The following is a 20,748-nucleotide window of genomic DNA, read 5'->3' on the forward strand; positions in this document are numbered from 1 at the left end:
TGTTAGGGGTGACCAGTACTCGAGTTGTAAAAAAAATCAGGGGGGGGTGGTGGATTTTATCATATGGGGATAGATAATTTGTGCTGATTACAAATAATATAATATATTACAAATAATAGCAGTGACCAAAACACCTGCAGAAATACTGCAGGAATGACATAGCAGCAGTTAAATGCAGCCTTCTGTAAGCTTTAAATATCCACTGGGCTTACATCAAATACATCAAAACACAACAATAAAAAACACTTTTCTGAATCAATATGACTCTGTCCTTCACAGGATAAGTAAAATGGATCACTGCAAAAACTCACAATCTGAACAAGAATATTTGTCTTATTTCTAGTTAAAATGTCTAATTTTAGTAAAAAAAAATCTCATAACACTTAAAACAAGACTCATCACTGGAAAAAACAACAATTTTCACCTGTTTCAAGTAGATTTTCACTTGAAATAAGTAGAAAAATCTGCCAGTGGAACAAGATTTTTTTGCTTGTAATAAGAAGATAAATCTTGTCCCACTGGCAGATTTTTCTACTTATTTCAAGTGAAAATTTACTTGAAACAGGTGAAAATTGTCAAATAAGTTATTTTTCTGGTGTTATTTTTCTGGTGATGACTCTAAATGTTGAAATAGCAGTAAAACCACATTCATTGATGAAATGACATAAGGGATGGAAAGGAGGGATGGCAGTTTTACAGGGGGGGATGATTTTGACCATTTTTATTTCAGGGGGGGATGCCATCCCCCCTCATCCCCCCTCAACTCCAGTACTGGGGGTGACCCCTACATGGGGGTGACCCCGATGTTAGGGGTGACCCCTACATGGGGGGGTGACCCCGCCAGACCCTCAGGGCTCCTCTCACCCACCTGGCACGCAGCCCCTCATGTCGGGGCCCAGGTCCTGGCCGTCGGGGCAGGCGCAGGTGTACTTGGGCGAGTGTTCGGTGATCTGAGGAGCCTTCAGACACAAGTACTCACACCCCCCATTAGCCACGCTGCCCAGATTACAGCTGTCAGGGCCTGGGGGGGCAAGGAGAGAGAGAGAGAGGTTCACATACAAGGGAAAAAAAACAACGAGTCAGAGAGGAGGAAGAAACCGATTAACCTCTTTTGTTCAGAGTTCAGAATTCTATATAGTATATTTTAGTATTTCCAGAGTCATGGGACTGTTGAGGAGATCTCTCCCGTGTTCGGGGAGGTCAAACCCGAGGAGACGCGGCGCTCATCACGCCGTGATAACTGCTGCGGCCGCAGCCCGGAACTCATTCATGGGCCGGGGCGACCCGGTCACGTGGAGGAAACAGAGGTGCACGACCCACAGAGGCATAAGTGGCATAAGTGAAATAAGCGGCTGCTCAGGGCCCCCTGACCACTAGGGGGCCCCCAAGAGTTAAAGAAATAAAATACAATTATTTTTTTATGTGTGAGTGATGATTCATACTTTATCAAAGGTATGTTATTGTACAAAAACTACTAGGCCTACTTGGTAAATCAACCCCAGGCCGCTCTCGTAGCTGAATTTGCTCCATTTCAGATTAAAAACCATAGATGGTAAAAACCTGCCAGGCTGACACTAGGATGATGGAAACAACACTGCTGCAACTGTGCAGCTCTCTGACCTTTTATCTATTGCTTCTCTGTGTGGCCAGTAGGGGCAGTTGCTGACATTGATAAATAGTAATTGAAAGATTTTTCTGCAAATTTCTTAATCTGTTGTAGCTTCCATGGTCTTAATCAGTGTGGATTACAATCTAACTACAACAAAAAGTTCTTACATCTAGTTTGTGTGTATTTGTAATGACAGGGAAGAACATGAAACAAGTTTATAGTGGGTGTGAATGATCAATAATCAGCAGTCCTGCCAGGGCCCCGGACAAAATAATCTAAGATGGGCCCCCCTGCGCCCGGATCTCTCCTTCTCCCTCTTCCTCTCCTCTCCCTCTGCTCTTCAGGTTTTTATACAAGCTAATGGACGTTAACATTAGAGCTAGCCAGTTAGGTTAAGTTACAAGGTTGGTAAATGTTGGCTGCGCTGTTTCTTACCTTGCTCTACGCTGACTTTATTAATTCCAGCTTCACCGTCACCACCTTTTATAAATATTTGTGTAGAGAATCTCTGAGGCCTCTATTTTCTTCTTCTCTTCTTCTCTTTTCTCTTCTTTTCTGAGCACCAGACTTGTGCTGACCGGACATTTTGACCATTCTAATGGTTGAATTAAATGATAACGTCAAATTTTGATCATTGGCCAAACCATTTTTGTGTTGGGGGTTCTTGACCACAAGGACAATTATTATTGAGCTTTATTTCGAATATGCAAATTAGAAAGAACAATACTAAAAAGTAAAAAAAAAAAGACAAGGCAGACCTCGCAGATCCACCAGCATATTCGAAAGGGAGTAGGATTGAAGTATATACTTATCAGGTCCTACCCCTAAATCTTATATTCATTTTTCCAAAATAGCAAGAGAATCAATGAGCTTACTTATAGAACACAAAAAAAAAACCATAATATAAGTCTATATATCAACATAAATATACATCCATTTACCAACATATCTACATATAGCTATATATCCATATATATTAACAGAGATATACCCATACATAAATACTGTATGTATAATATATCACTATATATCCATATACATACATATATATATATAACATGTTTCCATAATATTAATCTATATATCTACACATATTAAATAAATCTATATATATATCTACATTTTTATTCGCCACTGTATTTTGAGAAAAAAGTTTCTTTATATCTTTTTTTAAATTGTGATATGTTTTTACTTTGTTTTAGATCTATGCTCAGGCTGTTCCAAAGTTTTACACCATAGGTAGACATACAGAAGCTCTTCAGTGTTGTGCGTCTATTGATAATTTTGAAATTAACAATTAGGAAGAAAACAAATAACAAGCTTTTATGTAACTCAAATACTACATATTTTTTCCACAAATAGGCATATTTTGAAACATTTTGAAAAATGATTCCATAATTTAATGAGAATATTTTTTTTTTTTTTTTTTTTCAGTTCTGGCCCCCCCCCTACCCTGGGCCCGGGACAACAGACCCGTTTGTCCCCCCCTATCGGCGCACACACACACACACACACACACACACACACACACACACACACACACACACACACACACACACACACACACACACACACACACACACACACACACACACACACACACACACACACACACACACACACCTGGCCGCTGCCGGAGCTGGTGGAAGAGCACGATGTCGTGCGGGTCGTTGAGGTTCTCGGCCAGCGCGTGGACGTCCTGGCCGGTGAGCCGGTTGGCCATGAACACGGCCGCTCTGTCCCTGTCGGTCCAGTAGATCCGGTCCTGACACACCACACCAGAACATGAACACATGAGTTCATGCATCCAGATAGAGACAGTTCAGGGGGAAACAACTTCACTACACAAACACCCGTTACAATCTTCTTTTGCCCATTTGGGCGTTAAACATCTGACCCGCCCACTTTCTTTCTCAGAATCCCAATCAGCTGCATACGTTACCATCATCAACCACCGAGAGTTTACTGAAGCGTGCTTAAATTAAATACTTACCTGCTGTACTCTACTGCCCTTATTTCTTAACAACTTGTGCTTTTTATTATTTAACCTCTTTTCTCATCATTTTATTTCATTTTATCTGTTATTTAAGCGTATTCTTAAATTAAATACTTAAGATTTTTGAAAACCCAGCGAAATTACACTAGTGATGGATAAGCCCTGAATGCAGGAATTGTGACGTAAAATTGTCAAATTGGTTTGATTCACCGCACGAATCGGCACAGATTACTTTTGTAATACTGTATTTGACCCGGTCTTTGTATGTTTTAACCGTATAGAAACGTAATTCTCCTCAGTTGTGTGAAATAAGACCTGGAAACAGACATTGTGGCATAGAATTGTCAAATTTGGTTTAATTCACCGTATAGAAACGTAATTCTTGCCATTGTAAGAATGAAATGTGAACCTGCTGTACTCTACTGCCCTTACTGTTTAACAACTTGTGATTTTTATTATTTTACCTCCTTTCTTATCATTCTATTTGTTATTTACTGTTTAATTGTGTCTTGCCGCTTTTAATGTTGATGTAAAGCACTTTGAATTACCTTGTGTTGAATTGTGCTGTAATAAACTTGCCTTGCCTTACATAGGTACGTACTACGGAAGAGTATTAGAACCAGGCAGGAGAAAAAATATTGGAGAGGGGAAGATTTTTTTTTATTGTGCACTTCGAGAAAAAAGTCGAAATGTCGAGAAAAAAGTCGAAATGTCGAGAAAAAAGTCGAAATGTCAAGATTAATGTTGAAATACAGTTTTGAGAAAAAAGTCGAAATTTCGCCTTTTTTCTCAAAATTTCAACTTTATTCACAAAATTTTGACTTTTTTACCAACATTTCGACTTTTTTCTCAACATTTCGACTTTTTTCTCAACAATTCGACTTTTTTCTCGAAGTGCATAATGAAAAAAAATCTTCCTCTTCTCCAATATAATTTTTATTTTTCCCCTGCCTGGCCCTAATACTCTTCCGTATACGTACAGCAGATAGTGGTGGTACTTTTTCATTTAATTCATTATATATTTAGCTGACAGCTTCAGATTCTGGTTGTGATTTTAGATAGTTATTTTAGGAAACTAGATATATGAAGTAAACGCGCTATGCTGTATCTCGCACCTGACCAGTGCCGCTGACCAATCACGGCGCTTCAGACTACAACCCTCACGCAGCTCTAATCCACCCAGACTGCTCTATGTGTTCACTGTCAACGGCTGTTAACGCTAGTCTTTGGTTTGGGATTCAATTGCATGCATAAGTACGAGCTAAAACGCATGTAAAAATAATAAAGTTTAATGATTCAAGCTTTGCCTTTTGGTAATTTTAATAATTTAGACAGTTGGGGCTATTGGAAGGACAAAGCCGACATTTCCACTTTAGACTATTTTGAGGCTACTTTTACCTGCCGTGTTCAGTTTACATCAGTGCTACTACTGCTGGTCTTTTAAGGAGGGGAAGCTCATTTTCACCTTACATCATAAATTGTGTCAGTTTATTTGTATGTGAATTCTACCCTCCGTTCCGGCTGTGAATGCTTTGCAACGGTGGAGCGACAGAAGTCCGAGACTGCGTTTACACGCAGTCAATAACCCTTTTAAAACCGGAATATTAGCAATAACCCGGTTTTGCACACGGCCATGTAAACACCAATAACCCCTTTGAATAACCCGAATTTGCTCATATTCCGGTTTTTAAAAACCCGAAAATGAGCCCTGGGTTACTCCTTTTCTAACTGAATATTCAGTCATGTAAACGCCTAACGGTATTTCCCCATCAAAAGGAACAGGAATTTGTTTTCTGCGCATGTTCTTTTCACAAGGAATCCTGGTCTTTTGAGTCCAGGAAGTTCTTATAAACACGGAGAAACAAGACCAGGAGGAGACTAATCACTTCATTAATGTAATGAAAGATATGAACATTTTGGCATTTGTAGACGGTAGAAAGTACCGGGATAGCGAGAAGGTGAGCAAAAAGTTGCACGAAGTAGAATTTGTTTTGGATTTGGATACAGGAAGAAGAAGCGGAAATGACGGGAATTGCGTCATGACGTTCTCCGTGCGTCGCTGGTTTGATCCAGATATCCCAAATGATTAATTACCATGTAAACAGGGATAACCCTGTTTGCTCACGCATGGAAACACAATATTCCCAATGTTTCAGTAACCGGAATAATAACAACAACCTGAATTTTGACTGCATGTAAACATGGTCAGTGTTTATATCTCAAGAACGCTGATTCGCTCATTCGCTGTCAATCAGAAAGGGATTCAGCCTCAGACAGATCATCCAATCATCATGCAGCACGCCCACTGCCCCATAGACCCCCAGAGATGCTGAGCGTCCGATGGGCGGGACAAACCCAGCATTTATCCGATGACGGTGTGTTTGGCTGCAGTGGAACAACCCACTCCAGCTTCATAGACGCTGAGCTTCTGCACGTGAAGCTGCAGGAATGAATGAGCAGAAAGTCGCGCTTACTTTTATACTTTAAGTAGTTTTGAAACCAGTACTTTTATACTTTTACTTGAGTAAAAAACTTGAGATGATACTTCAACTTCTACAGGAGTTTTTTTAAACTCTAGTATCTATACTTCTACCTGAGTAATGAATGTGAATACTGAAGACACCTCTGATCAAGAGCTTTCCCAAAAACAAGACAGGTAACTTCCTGAAACGCATGTGATCACCTGCTGGATAAATATGAGCAGCAGCAGGTTTCTGGCAGCGAAGCCGCCAATCAGAACAACACAGCAAACTATAAAAACCAAGGTGAAGTAGCACGTGATCATTGTCCTGATTTGGCAATGCCTCTCTTTTTCAGCCTCAGGTGTTCTTGTTAGTGAAGGTCAGTAAGATCATGAATAAGACTGAAAATGGAGCAGAACAGTCTAATTATCGCTGTGCGAGCAGAGACTGTGAGATCCAGACCCCCCCGCCACATCCCTACGAGTGCTGATGTTTTTTTGGGGCAGTTTTAAATCAGCCACTGCTTTCATCAACCGAAACGAAGCGAGAGAGATGAACAACAGAACAAACGAGGGCAGAAAAGTGGAAGAAGACTTAAAATGTATAGAGCGGAAGTCAAAATCTGTCAAAAGTTTCACTTATGCGAGGAAAATAAATATATAAATATGCACCTAAACATATGTTGGGGAACAGGAAGAACGCTGCTAGACTTTTAATGAGGATGAGAGGAGCGGACGAACCAGTCGGGGACGTGGGGATTTATTTGCATGTTTTGCGTCTGAAAGTTTGAAGTCTCTGGCATATGCTTTGAACAATACGCCTTCAATTTTTAAAATCCATCCTATTTACTTCAAATATAGCAGCCCAGAGGCTGATTTTAAGCGCGCTTGTCATTTATTCATGGACTTTTGTTTCATTGTTTCCCTCGTTTACCCATTTCAGAAATCCTTTTTTTTTTAAATAGACAGAAAAAGCCCCACATTTATGTTTGCAGTTGCTTCAAACCCCAGACGGGTCTCCTGTGAGCTCCTGGCGACAGGCGCGCTACACGAGTGGGGAGGTGTGCGTTTTCCTGGAGTCAGTAACCGACGCTGGGCCGTGCAGCGTGTTGGTGCACATGCAGCGTTTCAAACACGATGGTCACCTCGTGGACACGACAGGGTGCTGGACAGGGTCCTTGATCGATTGTGTCCAGTGTGCGAAATACCCATCCATATTCGGGGGGTCCCTAACTCCCGTTTTTTTTTTGTTTTTTGTTTTTTAAACAGTGTGGCCCTATACAATAAACCAATACAATCAGCCTACTATAGCCTATGATAAATACATGCACACTTTTAACCATTTTAGATGCACGTTGTTTTACTAACAGGCAAAAATTGTGCATTAATTCAATTCAATTCAATTCAATTCAATTCAATTCGATTCAATTCATTACGATGCAGAATGTTATTTACAAATTAAATCCGATAATTAAAATAAGACATTAATTGGGACCACACTGGTGCACTTAATGAATAAATGCCAGGTATAAGACACTGGCGCACGACCAGTGCATTGCAGAAACGAATAAACAAATAAAAGAGGCTAATGTATTTTTTTAGAGAAATAAAAAAAAAATACAATGAAAATGAATTGTGCATTCAAATAACAGTAATAACAACAAATGCCACTATCGGAGACGTGCGATCAGTGCACTTAAACAGATCCTCAGCCTGCACAATGATGACTGATTATTTAACGTTATGTAACCATCCAGGAAATTATGTTTTAACACAGCTGTGTGAACACATTCACAAATTCCACTCATAACATGTCATCACACAAAATAAAAAAAACAAAACACGATGGCTCTCAACAGGTGGGTTCACGCAGCTTACACATTCACAAATCACACTCATAACAGGCCATAACGCAAAATATTAATAACAATAATTAAAAAAAACATTAGCTCTCAGGTGGGTTCAGGCCATATTAAGCAGGCTGGCCTCTTACCTTAAAATACCTTTTTCAGTGGTTGACATTTCCCCCAGTTTGTGTTTCTGTTTTGCCCCGCCTGTCTTCCATCTGCCCTGATTGTTCACACCTGTGTCTCGTTACCCCCTTGTGTATATCTGGTCTTGTCTTTCCCTTGCTCCTGGTGGTTCCGTCCTGTTTCTTTCCTCCATGTGTCCTGCCAAGTTTTTGCTTAAGTTTTTTGATCCCTGTTTTTGAGCCTGCTAAGCAGCGCTTTGTTTTTTGGTTTTTGTAAAATAAACCCTTTTTTGTTGAACTCCTACCTCTCGCTCTCGTGCATCTGGCTCCTCACCACAACAGCCCTGACAACCTTAAGTTAAAATAGACCAAATGGGCCTTTTCTCGACTTCTTGTGCTTTCCATCCTGGTTTCCAGGAAGAAGGCGATGTCCTGCTTTAATCCAGCTTCTGACAAATGGAACCGGGTCGAATTTGTCCAGAGGAGGTCCGTTGAGGTCACAGAGTGCAGACAGGCTTTTTTCGCGCAACCTGTTGCGCGCCTGGCTGTCCGTGTTATTAATTGCGGAAAAGCCTAGTTCGCACTCAGCTGAAGCACATGGCTAATTTGCATACATAAAGGTGCAGGACTTGTGTTAAACCAATAAAAGTTTTGAATTGTGACTACTTGATATGGCATCTCTTAAACATATTTAATTGCCCATTAGTGACAATGAAATTATCATATTCTATTATATAGCCTAATTTATTAATTTTTTTGACAACATTGAGACCCCCCCTAAATTTGGCTTTTGAGTCCTTCAGGGGGGCTCAAGGGTTAACCCCCCCGTATTTCGCACTCTGAGTAGGACCAAGCGTCAAGACTTTTGTATGCCTTCAAGCTTTGCTTGGTGTATTTCCCCGGTGTAGAAATTAAGTACATATAAATATCAGGAAACTGGATTCGTGGCCAAATATTAATGTCCATGGACCACTGGTTCTTGGGGTAACTGTACCAAATATTAATGTCCATGGACCACTGGTTCTTGGTAACTGTACGGGTCACTGTCAAGTCCAACTGACGCTAATTTAAGCCGATAATCCGCTGTTATCCCGTCTTCTCCACTAGTTGCAGCTGTTTTTGCCACTCAGTGCAAGTAAGGGGGCTGGTCCAGTGGGAAAGTGACGTCAATGCAAACCCTCTATTGTTTGATTTGATCGGGGCTGCCTTGGTTCTTTGACAAAATCAATGAAATCAGCGATTAGAATTCACTCGGACAGGATTTTACTGCATCAACCAGGTAACTGTTTGGAGAGAAAATCCACTCAAAACATTTGTGTGTGTGTGTGTGTATTACTTGATTTGTGCGTACTATTTGATTTGTGTGTGCGTATTATCTGATTTGTGTGTGCGTAACTTGCTTGAAGTTACTGACAAAACCATTATTACGAATTCAAAAAGCCTCCTACACACACAAATGGTTAAATACACATGCACGGATCACCTGATACACACACACACAAAGCTACAGTTACGCACACATTTCCACGCGTCCAAGAAGCCTCACAGATCCGTCCGTACGGCTGAAGGAGACCGGGTGAACGCAAACGTGCAGAATACAGATCATCAAGGTGAGGAGAAGGAAAGGGGAATGAGAACGTTTTGTGGGAAACCAGCCAAATATGAAGAGTTATGATACAACGAAAGCACCAAAAGTGAATCAACTCATCTTCAAGTCCAACAAAACAATAACCTGATTCAGGTGTTTGCATCTGTTGCTCTCCTACATGTTGCGGAGCATCGTTCCAGTTAGTTTCTGGCTCTGTAAAAGCTTCAATCTCATGTCCATCATGTGCCGACATTAAACGGCGAGCACAACATTCATCTATGGTGAGAAGTTCCACAAAGACTTCAACGTACTGCAACTGGAGGGCTTCCATGTCTGATGGAGACTCTAATAGTATTAATTAGATCATAACTTCTTGAAATATGACCTTATTTGGATTTAGGCTCCTGCTACTTTGAGTATTGTTGGATTTGGGTTCATATAAAAATTCATTTAAACCCACTGGAGGTAAATGTTGAATTACAAAACATTCCATAGTAAGTTTGCTGGATGATGTCTATGCGAGGACGTCTCCCGAGTATTCCACACCGCCGCTCCAGGGCCTGGATTATTCACATATTTATACACATACCACTACCTGCCTTCAGGACGGAGCCGTGGTGGGTTTCCAGTTCCATTTCTCGTGACCGGCTCATGAATTTTATGTCTGGCTCCAGAGAGACTAGTTTCCCCCCTGAGATCAAGCCAACGGAGGAGCAGGCCTTTATACCGGCTGGGACTGCAGCTCCGTGGAAAGAAGGGGATAGCGTGGCTTCTGCGTGTGTCAGCGTACACACGAGCACGGGGATGTTCTCCCAAGACCTCAGGTCACACAATGTAATTATGCTGTTGGAAAGATCACATCGACTCTGTGGCCAGAAAGGTGTTGACATCGATAGGAATCATTAGGGAAATCAGCTGTTCTCAATAGATCCTGCCTGTTAACTTTGTATTCCAGTCTTGTTTATCCGTATCTCTTGTATTGTAATGTTGTCTGGGCCAGCACCTGTCGCACATATCTCCACAAACTTTATTTACTTCAAAAAAGTTTTGTTAGAACAGTCACAAGGTCAGATTTCCAGGCCCCGTCTGTTCCCCTTTTTTCTAAACTCAAGATTATCAATATTTTTGATATCAATAAAATGCAAATCTCTATTTTTATTTACAAAATTCTGTATTTAAGCCAATCGCTACCACTCCACTTCCAACAATACTTTTGTACAAAATCCAATATTCACAGTTATCCAACTAGATCAGCATCTCATCTCCATCCACCGCGATGTTGCACCATTAGAGGGAAATATAATATTAAATACAGAGCCTGCTGCACAACGTCTGCTGCACTGCAAAAACTCAAAATCTTAACAAGAATATTTGTCTTATTTCTAGTTAAAATATCTCATTTTTAGTCAAAAAAAATCTCATTGCACTTAAAACAAGACTCATCACTGGAAAAAAACAACCGGCAGTAGCTCAGGTGGTAGATTGGGTAGTCCAATGATCGGTTGGCGGTTCAAACCCCGCTCCGTCCCTGTTGTTGTAGTAGTGTCCTTGGGCAAGACACCTTACCCACCTTGCCCCGTGTGAATGTGTTTGAATGTTTGGTGGTGGTCGGAGGGGCCATTTGGGGCGATATGGCAGCCACGCTTTCGTCAGTCTGCAGGGCAGCTGTGGCTACGAAACGTAGTAGCTGTGGCTACAAACGTAGCTACCACCACCAGTGAGGATGTGGATGAATGGTCTTTGTAAAGCTCTGGGTTCCTTAAAGGGTACTATATAAAACCAAGCCATTATTTTAACCTGTTTCAAGTAGATTTTCACTTAGTAGAAAAATCTGCCAGTGGAACAAGATTTTTTTGCTTGTAATGAGAAGATAAGAAAATGTTTCTACTTATTTCAAGTGAAAATTTACTTGAACCAGGTGAAAATTGTCAAATAACAAGTTATTTTCTGGTAATGACTCTTGTTTTAAGTGTAATGAGATTTTTTGACTAAAAATGAGACATTTTAACTAGAAATAAGACAAATATTCCTGGTAAGATTTTGAGTTTTTGCAGTGTATAGCTTGTGTGTCTGTCACTGTACACTGTATACTACTGTATATATCCAGATGCTCTTTGTTTGGATTTATCCTACATTCTGCTCCTTTTATTATATTTTTTATGATGTCTATTTTAACTATTAGTTAATCATCTAGTGTATTTGTGTAAGTATTTATTGTTTTACTGTCTGAAGTGTATCATAGAGGGGAGGCCACTCGATGAGCCCTCTCAGGTTTCTGACCTCTCCAGCACATTCTTTTATGTTGTTGTTTTTTTTTTTCTTATTTTCTCTAAGAATTTTTTTCTTTTCTTCTTTCAAAAATGTGCAAATAAATAAATGTAATCTAATCAGAGACTGTCTGGGGGCTGGGGGTCTGCAGATTGCTTTCCAACCTCATACCTGTTCCTGTTTTTAACCGGCGCTCACAGGACACGCAGCAACACCCAGACCCCATAAACCGTGCAGGGCCCCGCCAGGCGTTTATGATGACACGTGGGTGGCTGGATGATTTCATGGACTAAAACATGTGAAATCTCTTACGGAGTGTTACAGCAGCACCAACCTCAAACACCACCAGAGCGTAGGGGTGTCCCAGCGTCGCCGCCGACGACATGTGCGTGCGGCGGTGAGCTCCGTTCAGGTCCACGCTCGCTATGAGATGGAGCTTGGAGTCCACCCAGTACAGACGCCTGTTGGCCACGTCTGCAGAGAGAAAACACACACATGCACACATGTGGAACGGTGCTCCCCAAGGCAAACAGAAAACAGATCGTCTTTACTTTAAGCAGTTGAGAGGTTCACCGTCAAATCCCTGGAGGTCATATCAATTACTTTCTGGAATATCACAGTTATACATCTACGGAAGAGTATTAGGGCCAGGCAGGAGAAAAAATATATGAGAGGGGAAGATTTTTTTTTATTGTGCACTTTGTTAAAAAGTGGAAATGTAAAAAAAAAAAAGGTTGAAATGTCGAGATTAATGTTGAAATACAATTTCGTGAAAAAAGTCGAATTGTGGAGAATAATGTTGAAATACAATTTCAAGAAAAAAGTCGACATGTCGAGATTAAAGTCGAAATTTCGTGAATAAAGTTGAAATACCTTTTGACTTTTTTCTCGAAGGGCATAATGAAAAAAAAAATCTTTACCTCTAAAATATTATTTTTATTTTTCTCCTGCCTGGCCCTAATACTCTTCCGTACTCGTGAGCTTCACCGTCAAATCCCTGGAGGCGATATTAATCACTTTCTGAAATATCACAGTTATACATCTGATAGTCGTATTAGATACATTGTGAAACACTCAAATGTTCCAAGGCAGTATGAAAACACCCCCTCCCCTCCGGACTATTAATCACAGATCAATCCTGCTTCAATTATATTTGACCTTTTGCTTCAGAGAGTGGAGTGAATGCATTAGCGTGCTGCTCTCACCCAGAGTGATGCCGTTGGGCCACTCGATGTTATCGGCCACCAGCACCTGCCGGTCCACTCCGTTCATGCCGGCCTTCTCGATCTTGGCTCGCGTGCCCCAGTCCGACCAGTACATGAAGCTGGAACAGAGAGGAAGGTTCACGGTGAATGGATCAACAGAGGGAAGAGTTGTTCAGGGAGATAAGGTGAAGCTGCAGTTAATTTACACACAGCTGTCGTGCTGTCCATGTCAGTCCAACCAGTCGCTCTGTCCAATACTTCTCTTTCCTTTATTTATTTTGGTTAGTGTGGATATTTTCGTGCTTTTATGCTTCTGCATCTGCAGTGAGTACTTTAGCAGAGTTTTTTTTAATGAAAATTCTGTCAACAATTACAGTGTCAGGTTTTACATCCTTATATACAGGACTGTCTCAGAAAATTAGAATATTGTGATAAAGTTCTTTATATTCTGTAATGCAATTAAATATTGCAAGCCTTTTATTATTTTAATTTTGCTGATTATGACTTACAGTTTAAGATTAAGATTCCCAGAATATTCTATTTTTTTTAGATAGGATATTTGAGTTTTCTTAAACTGTAAGCCATGATCAGAAATATTAAAATAATAAAAGGCTTGCAATATTTCAGTTGATTTGTAATGAATCCAGAATGTATGACATTTTTGTTTTTGTAATTGCATTACAGAAAATCACAATATTCTAACTTTCTGAGACAGTCCTTTATATATCCTTTTTAACCAGGTAAAAACTCATTGAGATTAAAACCTCTTTTCCAGGGGTGACCTGGCCAAAATGGCAGCATAAAAACAATACAACAATACATACAAACACAGACAGTCAGTCACACATTCCGGGGAAACAATAGTAAAACAATAGTAAAATTTACACAACGGGGCAGTCACAAGAACCGAGAGAGCTCATTTCTCCGTCTTTTAAAATTGATTTGAATTCACCCAAGAATACTAAATCAACCAATTTCAAGTCCTTCTGCGCATCATTCCAGGTTGAGGGGGCAGAAAACTTGAAAGCCTTTTTACCCAGTTCAGTTCTGGCTCTCGGGACCTGCATTTGAATAAAGTTCTGTGAGCGCAGGTTCATAATGGCTGACGTTTCTTCACAAAGCAATTATTCTCATATCAACGTCCTTATTGTCCAGTGGTGATGGTGGTGTCCTCTTGCTGTGCTCTATAATCTGTCCATTTTTCCAGTTTTTTCCTGAAATTGTGTCTCTTGTAATCGTAGTTTATGTCATTTTTTCCATACAGATATGTCTTCCGCAGGTCTCAGCCACTGCCCCGCGGTCGCTGGTTCTGCTTTACACCATAACCTTGTTATTGCTTTTTTACTTGCCGATAGCAGAACTTTAACAAGATATTCATCCTCTTTTTGTATTATATCTTGTGTCAAACTTCCCAAATGAAGTATCTTACAAGATTTATGAAGTTCGTATCCTATTATTTTTCTTAAACCCCGCCATGTTTTATCCCAATATCCTATTATCTTCTGGCAAGACCAGAAAATCTGCATATGTGCCACATCCATGTGTCCATATAGTGCCCAGCATCATGGCTGCTGGATACATACAGTTTCCTTCCTAATATTTGGAATTATAAAAAATCGGACTATATTTAGGGCCCGAGCACTTACAGTGTGAAGGAATTTTGTATCTGTTGGAATTTTTTTCCTCCTTTTTTTTTCCTTTTCCTTCTTCCGTCGAAAGTAGGGTCTTTTTGCCCCCCGTGCTCAAAAAGTCACCAAATTTTGCACCAAGCCAGGCCTGGCGAAAAATGGTTTGCATGAATGAGCGTAGCCTAATGGCTCAACAGCGCCCCCTAGAAAACTTTGTGCCTCAAGCCCCATAATACGGTTTGACGTACATGCATGAAAATCAGTACACACCTGTATCATGTCGCAACTTAAAGAAAAGTCTCTTGGCGCCATGGCTGAAACTGAACAGGAAGTCGGCCATTTTGGAATTAATCGTGTAATTTTGGCGCAATTTATGCCACTTCTTTGGCCGTTAATGCGGCCCGAACCGTAATGTGCACCCAGGTGTGTTATACATCAAAATGTGCGTCTCCATCCTGCGACACCATGCATTACTTTTCTCAGTCAAAACTGTTACAGTGGCGATGCTAGACGGCAAAAAGCGCACCCCCCTTCATCTGATTGGTCGATATTTGATAGTTCCTATTTTCTGCCATAACTTTTGAATGGTTTGACATAAAGAGTCGTGGGTGGTGTCATTGGACTTAGTTTTGAGTCCTTGACTTTTATTGGTGAAAATTGCACGCCCGAGGGCCCGTTCATCGCTGCTTGCAGCTTTAATTTTCCAATTGAATTCTCTCCAGATCCTGGAGCTAGTGGCCGTGCACTGCCTTTTACAAATATTAAACCATTCCTCCTCAGTTATCCGTTCCCTCAACTCTTTTTACCATTTTTCTTTGATATAAAGAGAGGAAGTCTTCCTGCATGACAGCAAACCTTCATACAGGGTTGAGATTACCTTACATGTTTTTCCTTCATAAATTTTCAAAAACACATCAATAACTTCATTATCAGTGTCAGTTTTTATTTCCTTCTCATAGTAATCCCTAATTTGTCGGTATCGATATTGTTCATGTTCATCTAATCCAAATGTATCCCTTAACTTTTCAAAACTCTGCAGCTTCCCCCGTCGACCATGGTACATATCTCTGTAATTACTTTTTTAGACCGTTGCTTAAACCCGTTATCATGCGTTCCAGGTACAAACCTCGAATCAAATGCAAACCAACTCAGAATCTTTGTCCCTTTCTCAAATTTATACCTTTCAACAACTTTGTTCCATATTTCCACTGTAGTTTTGGTTATTGAGTCCAATTGGTTACCTAACTTGCGCAATAATCCTTTGTGTGCAATAACAGTAACTTTTGCAGATTTTTTAACTGGCTTAACTATAAAAGAGAAAAGAAAAAACTGAAAATGTCCTTCTTCTCATGCATTATAAAGAGTCAGAAAGAAAAGGTTTTCCATGACAGCAGAGGTAAGGGAGGGTGGGATGTCAGGAGAGATCAGCCCAGAGAACGGGAGATATTTCTGAAACCAGGATTACTGCGGGGAATCGTTCTAAAGGATCTGTGCATCAGGGAGCTGCCCCTGCAACACCGTTCTTAGAAATAGCACCTTTCAAGTACGCATGTATGTGAATATACTGTATATATATAAGAAAAAAATCAATTACTAGACTACAAGGTGCTTAATTTGATTTAGAGAGGTTCTATCTGATCTGAGTTTATATCTGCATGGCTTCCACGCCACCAGCTGTGTTAAATGTGCTGCAGAAATAACACGTCTGACTTTACCTCCTCTGGACCCAGTTCTGGCTCGTCAGAGGGAAAAAGTCTTAAAAACCTACTGAGTTCAAAAGAAACGGTTCCTGCTCAAGGCCAACAGATTACAAAATGCATCAATTAGGATTTGTTAAAATAATCTGTACATTTCTTGTGTAATATCACACATATTCAGGTATTGAGTTATATTATACATACAGTATTTATATATCTATATCTCTATTAATATATATTGATTCATAGTTATATGTAGACATGTCAATATATAGATTTATAGTAATTTTTATGTATATAATTGGAGGTAAATATATATACCAGTGTATATATAGCATATCATATCTACTCTTATATAGTTATTCAAGTATATTGTTATACCATTGCTGTTTATTGTTCTCTATTATATTGTAGTATTATAGTAAAGTAATTATAATGTAATACTATACATTATAATTACTTTTATTATTACATACATACATAGTAGCACAACTAAATGCTGGGCATTTGTTTAGTTTTCTTTTGTTTGCTTTGATTTGTTTGATTTTGACTATATTTATATATACATATAATTGAGTATTATATCACTGTAGTTATTAAAGTTATTAAAGTAGGTATGGGTGTTTTATAAGTAAGCTTATTGAAACTGGTCTTGTTAGATGTAAGCAGAGGTGTCAAAAGTATTCATATTCATTACTCAGGTAGAAGTTTAGATACTAGAGTTTAAAAATACTCCTGTAGAAGTTGAAGTATCAACTCAAGTTTTTTACTCAAGTAAAAGTATAAAAGTACTGGTTCCAAAACTACTTAAAGTATAAAAGTAAAAGTAATGTAAGGGGGAAAAAAGCCATTAAGGACAAAAGCCATTGAAAATGAATGTATCTTAGTATAATGCAAATATATTAAAGAAGCATATATGTGTACTATTGAGCATTAACATGTGTTTCAGAGAGCAGCAGATATGATGACTAGTTGCCTATAAGTATTGTAATGGTGCAAAAAGTCAAACTTCAGAGGCATGTTATCATTTATCCTAACCTTTATTGGAATGTACATCCAAGTTTAGTTGCAGGAATCTGAGGGAACGGATGTAAGAACAAAACTGGACAAGAACATCTGAAACAACCACAACCAAATTCACTCTATCCGGATGGAGCAATTTATCTGGATAGTTTTTTATTAAAGGCTAAAATGAAATAGAGTAACAAGGCTGTTTATAAAATGTAAGGAGTAAAAAGTACAGATAATTGTGTGAAAATGTAAGGAGTAAAAGTAAAAAGTCGTCTGAAAAATAATGACTCCAGTGAAGTATAGATAACCAAAATTTATACTTAAGTAAGGTAACAAAGTATTTGTACTTCGTTACTTGACACCTCTGGATGTAAGAATGTATGTCAGAATCAGGGGTAGGACTGAAGTGTTCACTTCATTCCTACTCCGTTTCCAACATGTTGGTGGATCCGTGAGGTCTGCCCAAGTGCTGTACATGTACTATATATATATATATATATATATATATGTATATGTACATGTACTGTATGTGTGTGTTCTTTTACTTTTTTGTACTCTTTTTTAACATGCATGTTTGAAATAAAATCTTCAAATCCAAATCAAATCCCATCTCAAGCCACTGTTAAAGGAGCTGTATGTAAGAGCAATAATAAAACGAATCATAAAATGACCCCGATATGTCAACAGACATTTAAAAATCATGTTCATTTCAAATACTTATGTCACTGACAACAGCACTCAAGCCAGGATATTCCCGTTTAAAAAGAGGAGTTGCAGCCCTCAACTGATGTTGATGTTGTCATTTTTTGTTTTGGTCTGAAGCTCCACCCTCCACCTATCTCCCAATCACCAAGTCAATATTGTTTCGGCATCCGGGTTGCCAGCTCGGCTCCAATTATGGCAGCCATGGCAGCCTACGTTCCTGCTGCATTCTGCAGCCTACCTGGCAACCTCTGGTCGGGGGGAGGAGGGGGAGGGTACACGCCGCTCAACAGTATTTTGAAAGTGACTGCAGTACCAGTTTTGGACATTTCTTACAGACGGCTCCTTTAAACAACAAGAGATCAATAAAGTTCAGATTGTCATAGTAAAGTCTGTATTTAAGGAGCGAACAGTTCAATCACGGCTTAGTTTCAGTCCTTAATCCCATTTATCACTTTAACTAGAAATACATGCTGTTGGAGTCTGACACAGCTGTAGAGCTGCAGCATCTGTCGCTACGATCAACCCAAGTGTCTCATCACAAAGCTTAACAGCAGCTCTGAATAGTCACTTGTAATTTTATCACCAATCGAATCAGCAAAATGACTCCAGCTCAGTTCTGTGTAAATGTTTATGACGGCCAGGTGAACAGAGGGACTGCGTGGTTCCCGCGATGCCGCCGTGACGCCTGCGTGCGTCTGTGTGTGGGTCTCACTCCAGGCTTCAGTTCGGGTTATTTCTGTAGCTGATTCGGGATGACGAAGGACACAAAGCTGCAGAAGCACAAGCTGGCAGAGTTTCACGCGGCTCAGATTAGGAGGCATCATCTAGGACACCATTTCTAAAAAATGAGTCAGGATTTTAATTGGATCACAAGCTCCCGACCCTGAATTCTTAGACACGAAGATGTGGGGGGAAAGAAAGTGCAGCCTCTTTAAAAAAGAGAAAAAGAAAAGGTTTTACATAAGAGCACATGAAGAAAAGGTCCTAAACTGGATAAACACAAGCTCAGACGATCAACTACGTCTCCTCAGCGTGACGTATCACGCCACGTCGTCAATCATAGCTCAAAGCTACGCCAAAAAGCAGAAGCTCTGATGGAGTTTTAAAAAACTTTTCTAGTCCTACCCCTTCTAATGTTCTGTTTTTACAATTTCTTCATTTCACACAACTCCAAAAGAAAAGCATAAAAGAGACAGAAAAGGTGGTTCAGCTGAGCAAGGCACTTTGGTCACTGGCTGTCAGTTCATGTGTCTATTTCCATTTTGCATCCATTAAGAGTATTGATTTTAAAGATTTGTTTCAACTTACTTGGTGATTTGCATGATTTCATTTCATCTTTGCAGCTGTTCCACAGATTAACTCCCATCACTGAGACACAATGGGTTTTGATGTTTGTTCCTTCATGCCGTTTTTTGAAATTACATATTCCCCTGAGATTGTGTTTATTTTCTTTTATTTGAAACAACTTCTGGATGTCTTGTGGCAACTGATGATGATTTGCTTTGTGCATGATTTGTATAGTTTTGAAGTCGACCAGATCCTTAAATTTGAGTGTTCTCAGTTTGATGAAGAGTGGGTTTGTTGATTCTCTAAAGGCCACTTTATTTACAATTCTTATTGCTCTTTTTTGAAGTTTGAATATTGTATCCGTGTTTGTTTTATATGTGCTCCCCCACACTGTCACACAGTAGCTCATAAATGAAAGTATGAAGGAGCAGTGCAAGGTGTATATTGATGACTGATTAAGAAGTTGTTTGACTTTGTGTAATATTGCAATTACACTTGATCATTATTAATGATCAATAGAGGGTTTGCATTGACGTCACTCTCCCACTGGACCAGCCCCCTTACTCTCACTGAGTGGCAAAAACATCAGCAAAAACCGCTGCAACTAGTGGAGAAGACGGGATAACAGTCGATTATCAGCTTAAATTAGCATCAGTTGGACTTGACAGTGACCTGTACAGTTACCCCAAGAACCAGTGGTCCATGGACATTAATATTTGGTACAGTTACCAAGAACCAGTGGTCCATGGACATTAATATTTGGTACAGTTACCAAGAACCAGTGGTCCATGGACATTAATATTTGGTACAGTTACCAAGAACCAGTGGTCCATGTTTAATATTTGGCCACAAATCCAGTTTCCTGATATTTATATGTACTTAATTTCTACACCGGGGAAATACACGAAGCAAAGCTTGAAGGCTTACAAAAGTCTTGACACTTGGTCCGACTTCAAGGCAGGATTTGTTGTAGAAATTAAAGTGATGAGGACACTGAACTTTATGATTTGACCGTTTAACGTTAGCTACCCAAAAATCCAACATTACCTGATACAAAATGGGAACCACAAATCCACGTTTCGGTTCCTGGAATCCAGTTGTTTCTTTGAATTGCAGTGATCCATTTGTCTCTCTTAAGCTTATTTTTCGGCAGTCTGTAAAACGATAACTCTGATTTGAAGTTATTTTGAAATATTTTGTCTACTTTTAGATGATTAAAAACTTTAGAAAATTTCTTTTAAACATTTTTCTAATTTGATCCATTTTCCTGCTTTAAAACATTTAAAAAGTTTTCTTTCACCTTCAAAACACTTGAAAAATA

General features: G+C 39.5%; 1 protein-coding gene across 2 annotated transcripts in view; it reads right to left on the reverse strand.

The window, feature by feature from the left end:
- Nucleotides 1–20,748, reverse strand: part of LOC133453072 (low-density lipoprotein receptor-related protein 8-like) — a 196,729-nt gene that overhangs the window by 12,736 nt on the left and 163,245 nt on the right. For both annotated transcript variants that reach the window (XM_061732927.1, XM_061732926.1), the window contains exons 12-15: nucleotides 13,100–13,218; nucleotides 12,229–12,368; nucleotides 3,233–3,374; nucleotides 869–1,021 (exon numbers count right to left, since the gene is read on the reverse strand). In XM_061732927.1, the coding sequence (XP_061588911.1) occupies nucleotides 869–1,021; nucleotides 3,233–3,374; nucleotides 12,229–12,368; nucleotides 13,100–13,218 (554 nt within the window). The remainder of the gene's footprint in view (nucleotides 1–868; nucleotides 1,022–3,232; nucleotides 3,375–12,228; nucleotides 12,369–13,099; nucleotides 13,219–20,748) is intronic.

The sequence above is a fragment of the Cololabis saira genome, chromosome 10 (genome assembly GCF_033807715.1).
Source record: "Cololabis saira isolate AMF1-May2022 chromosome 10, fColSai1.1, whole genome shotgun sequence".
In the NCBI taxonomy this organism is placed as follows: domain Eukaryota; kingdom Metazoa; phylum Chordata; class Actinopteri; order Beloniformes; family Belonidae; genus Cololabis; species Cololabis saira.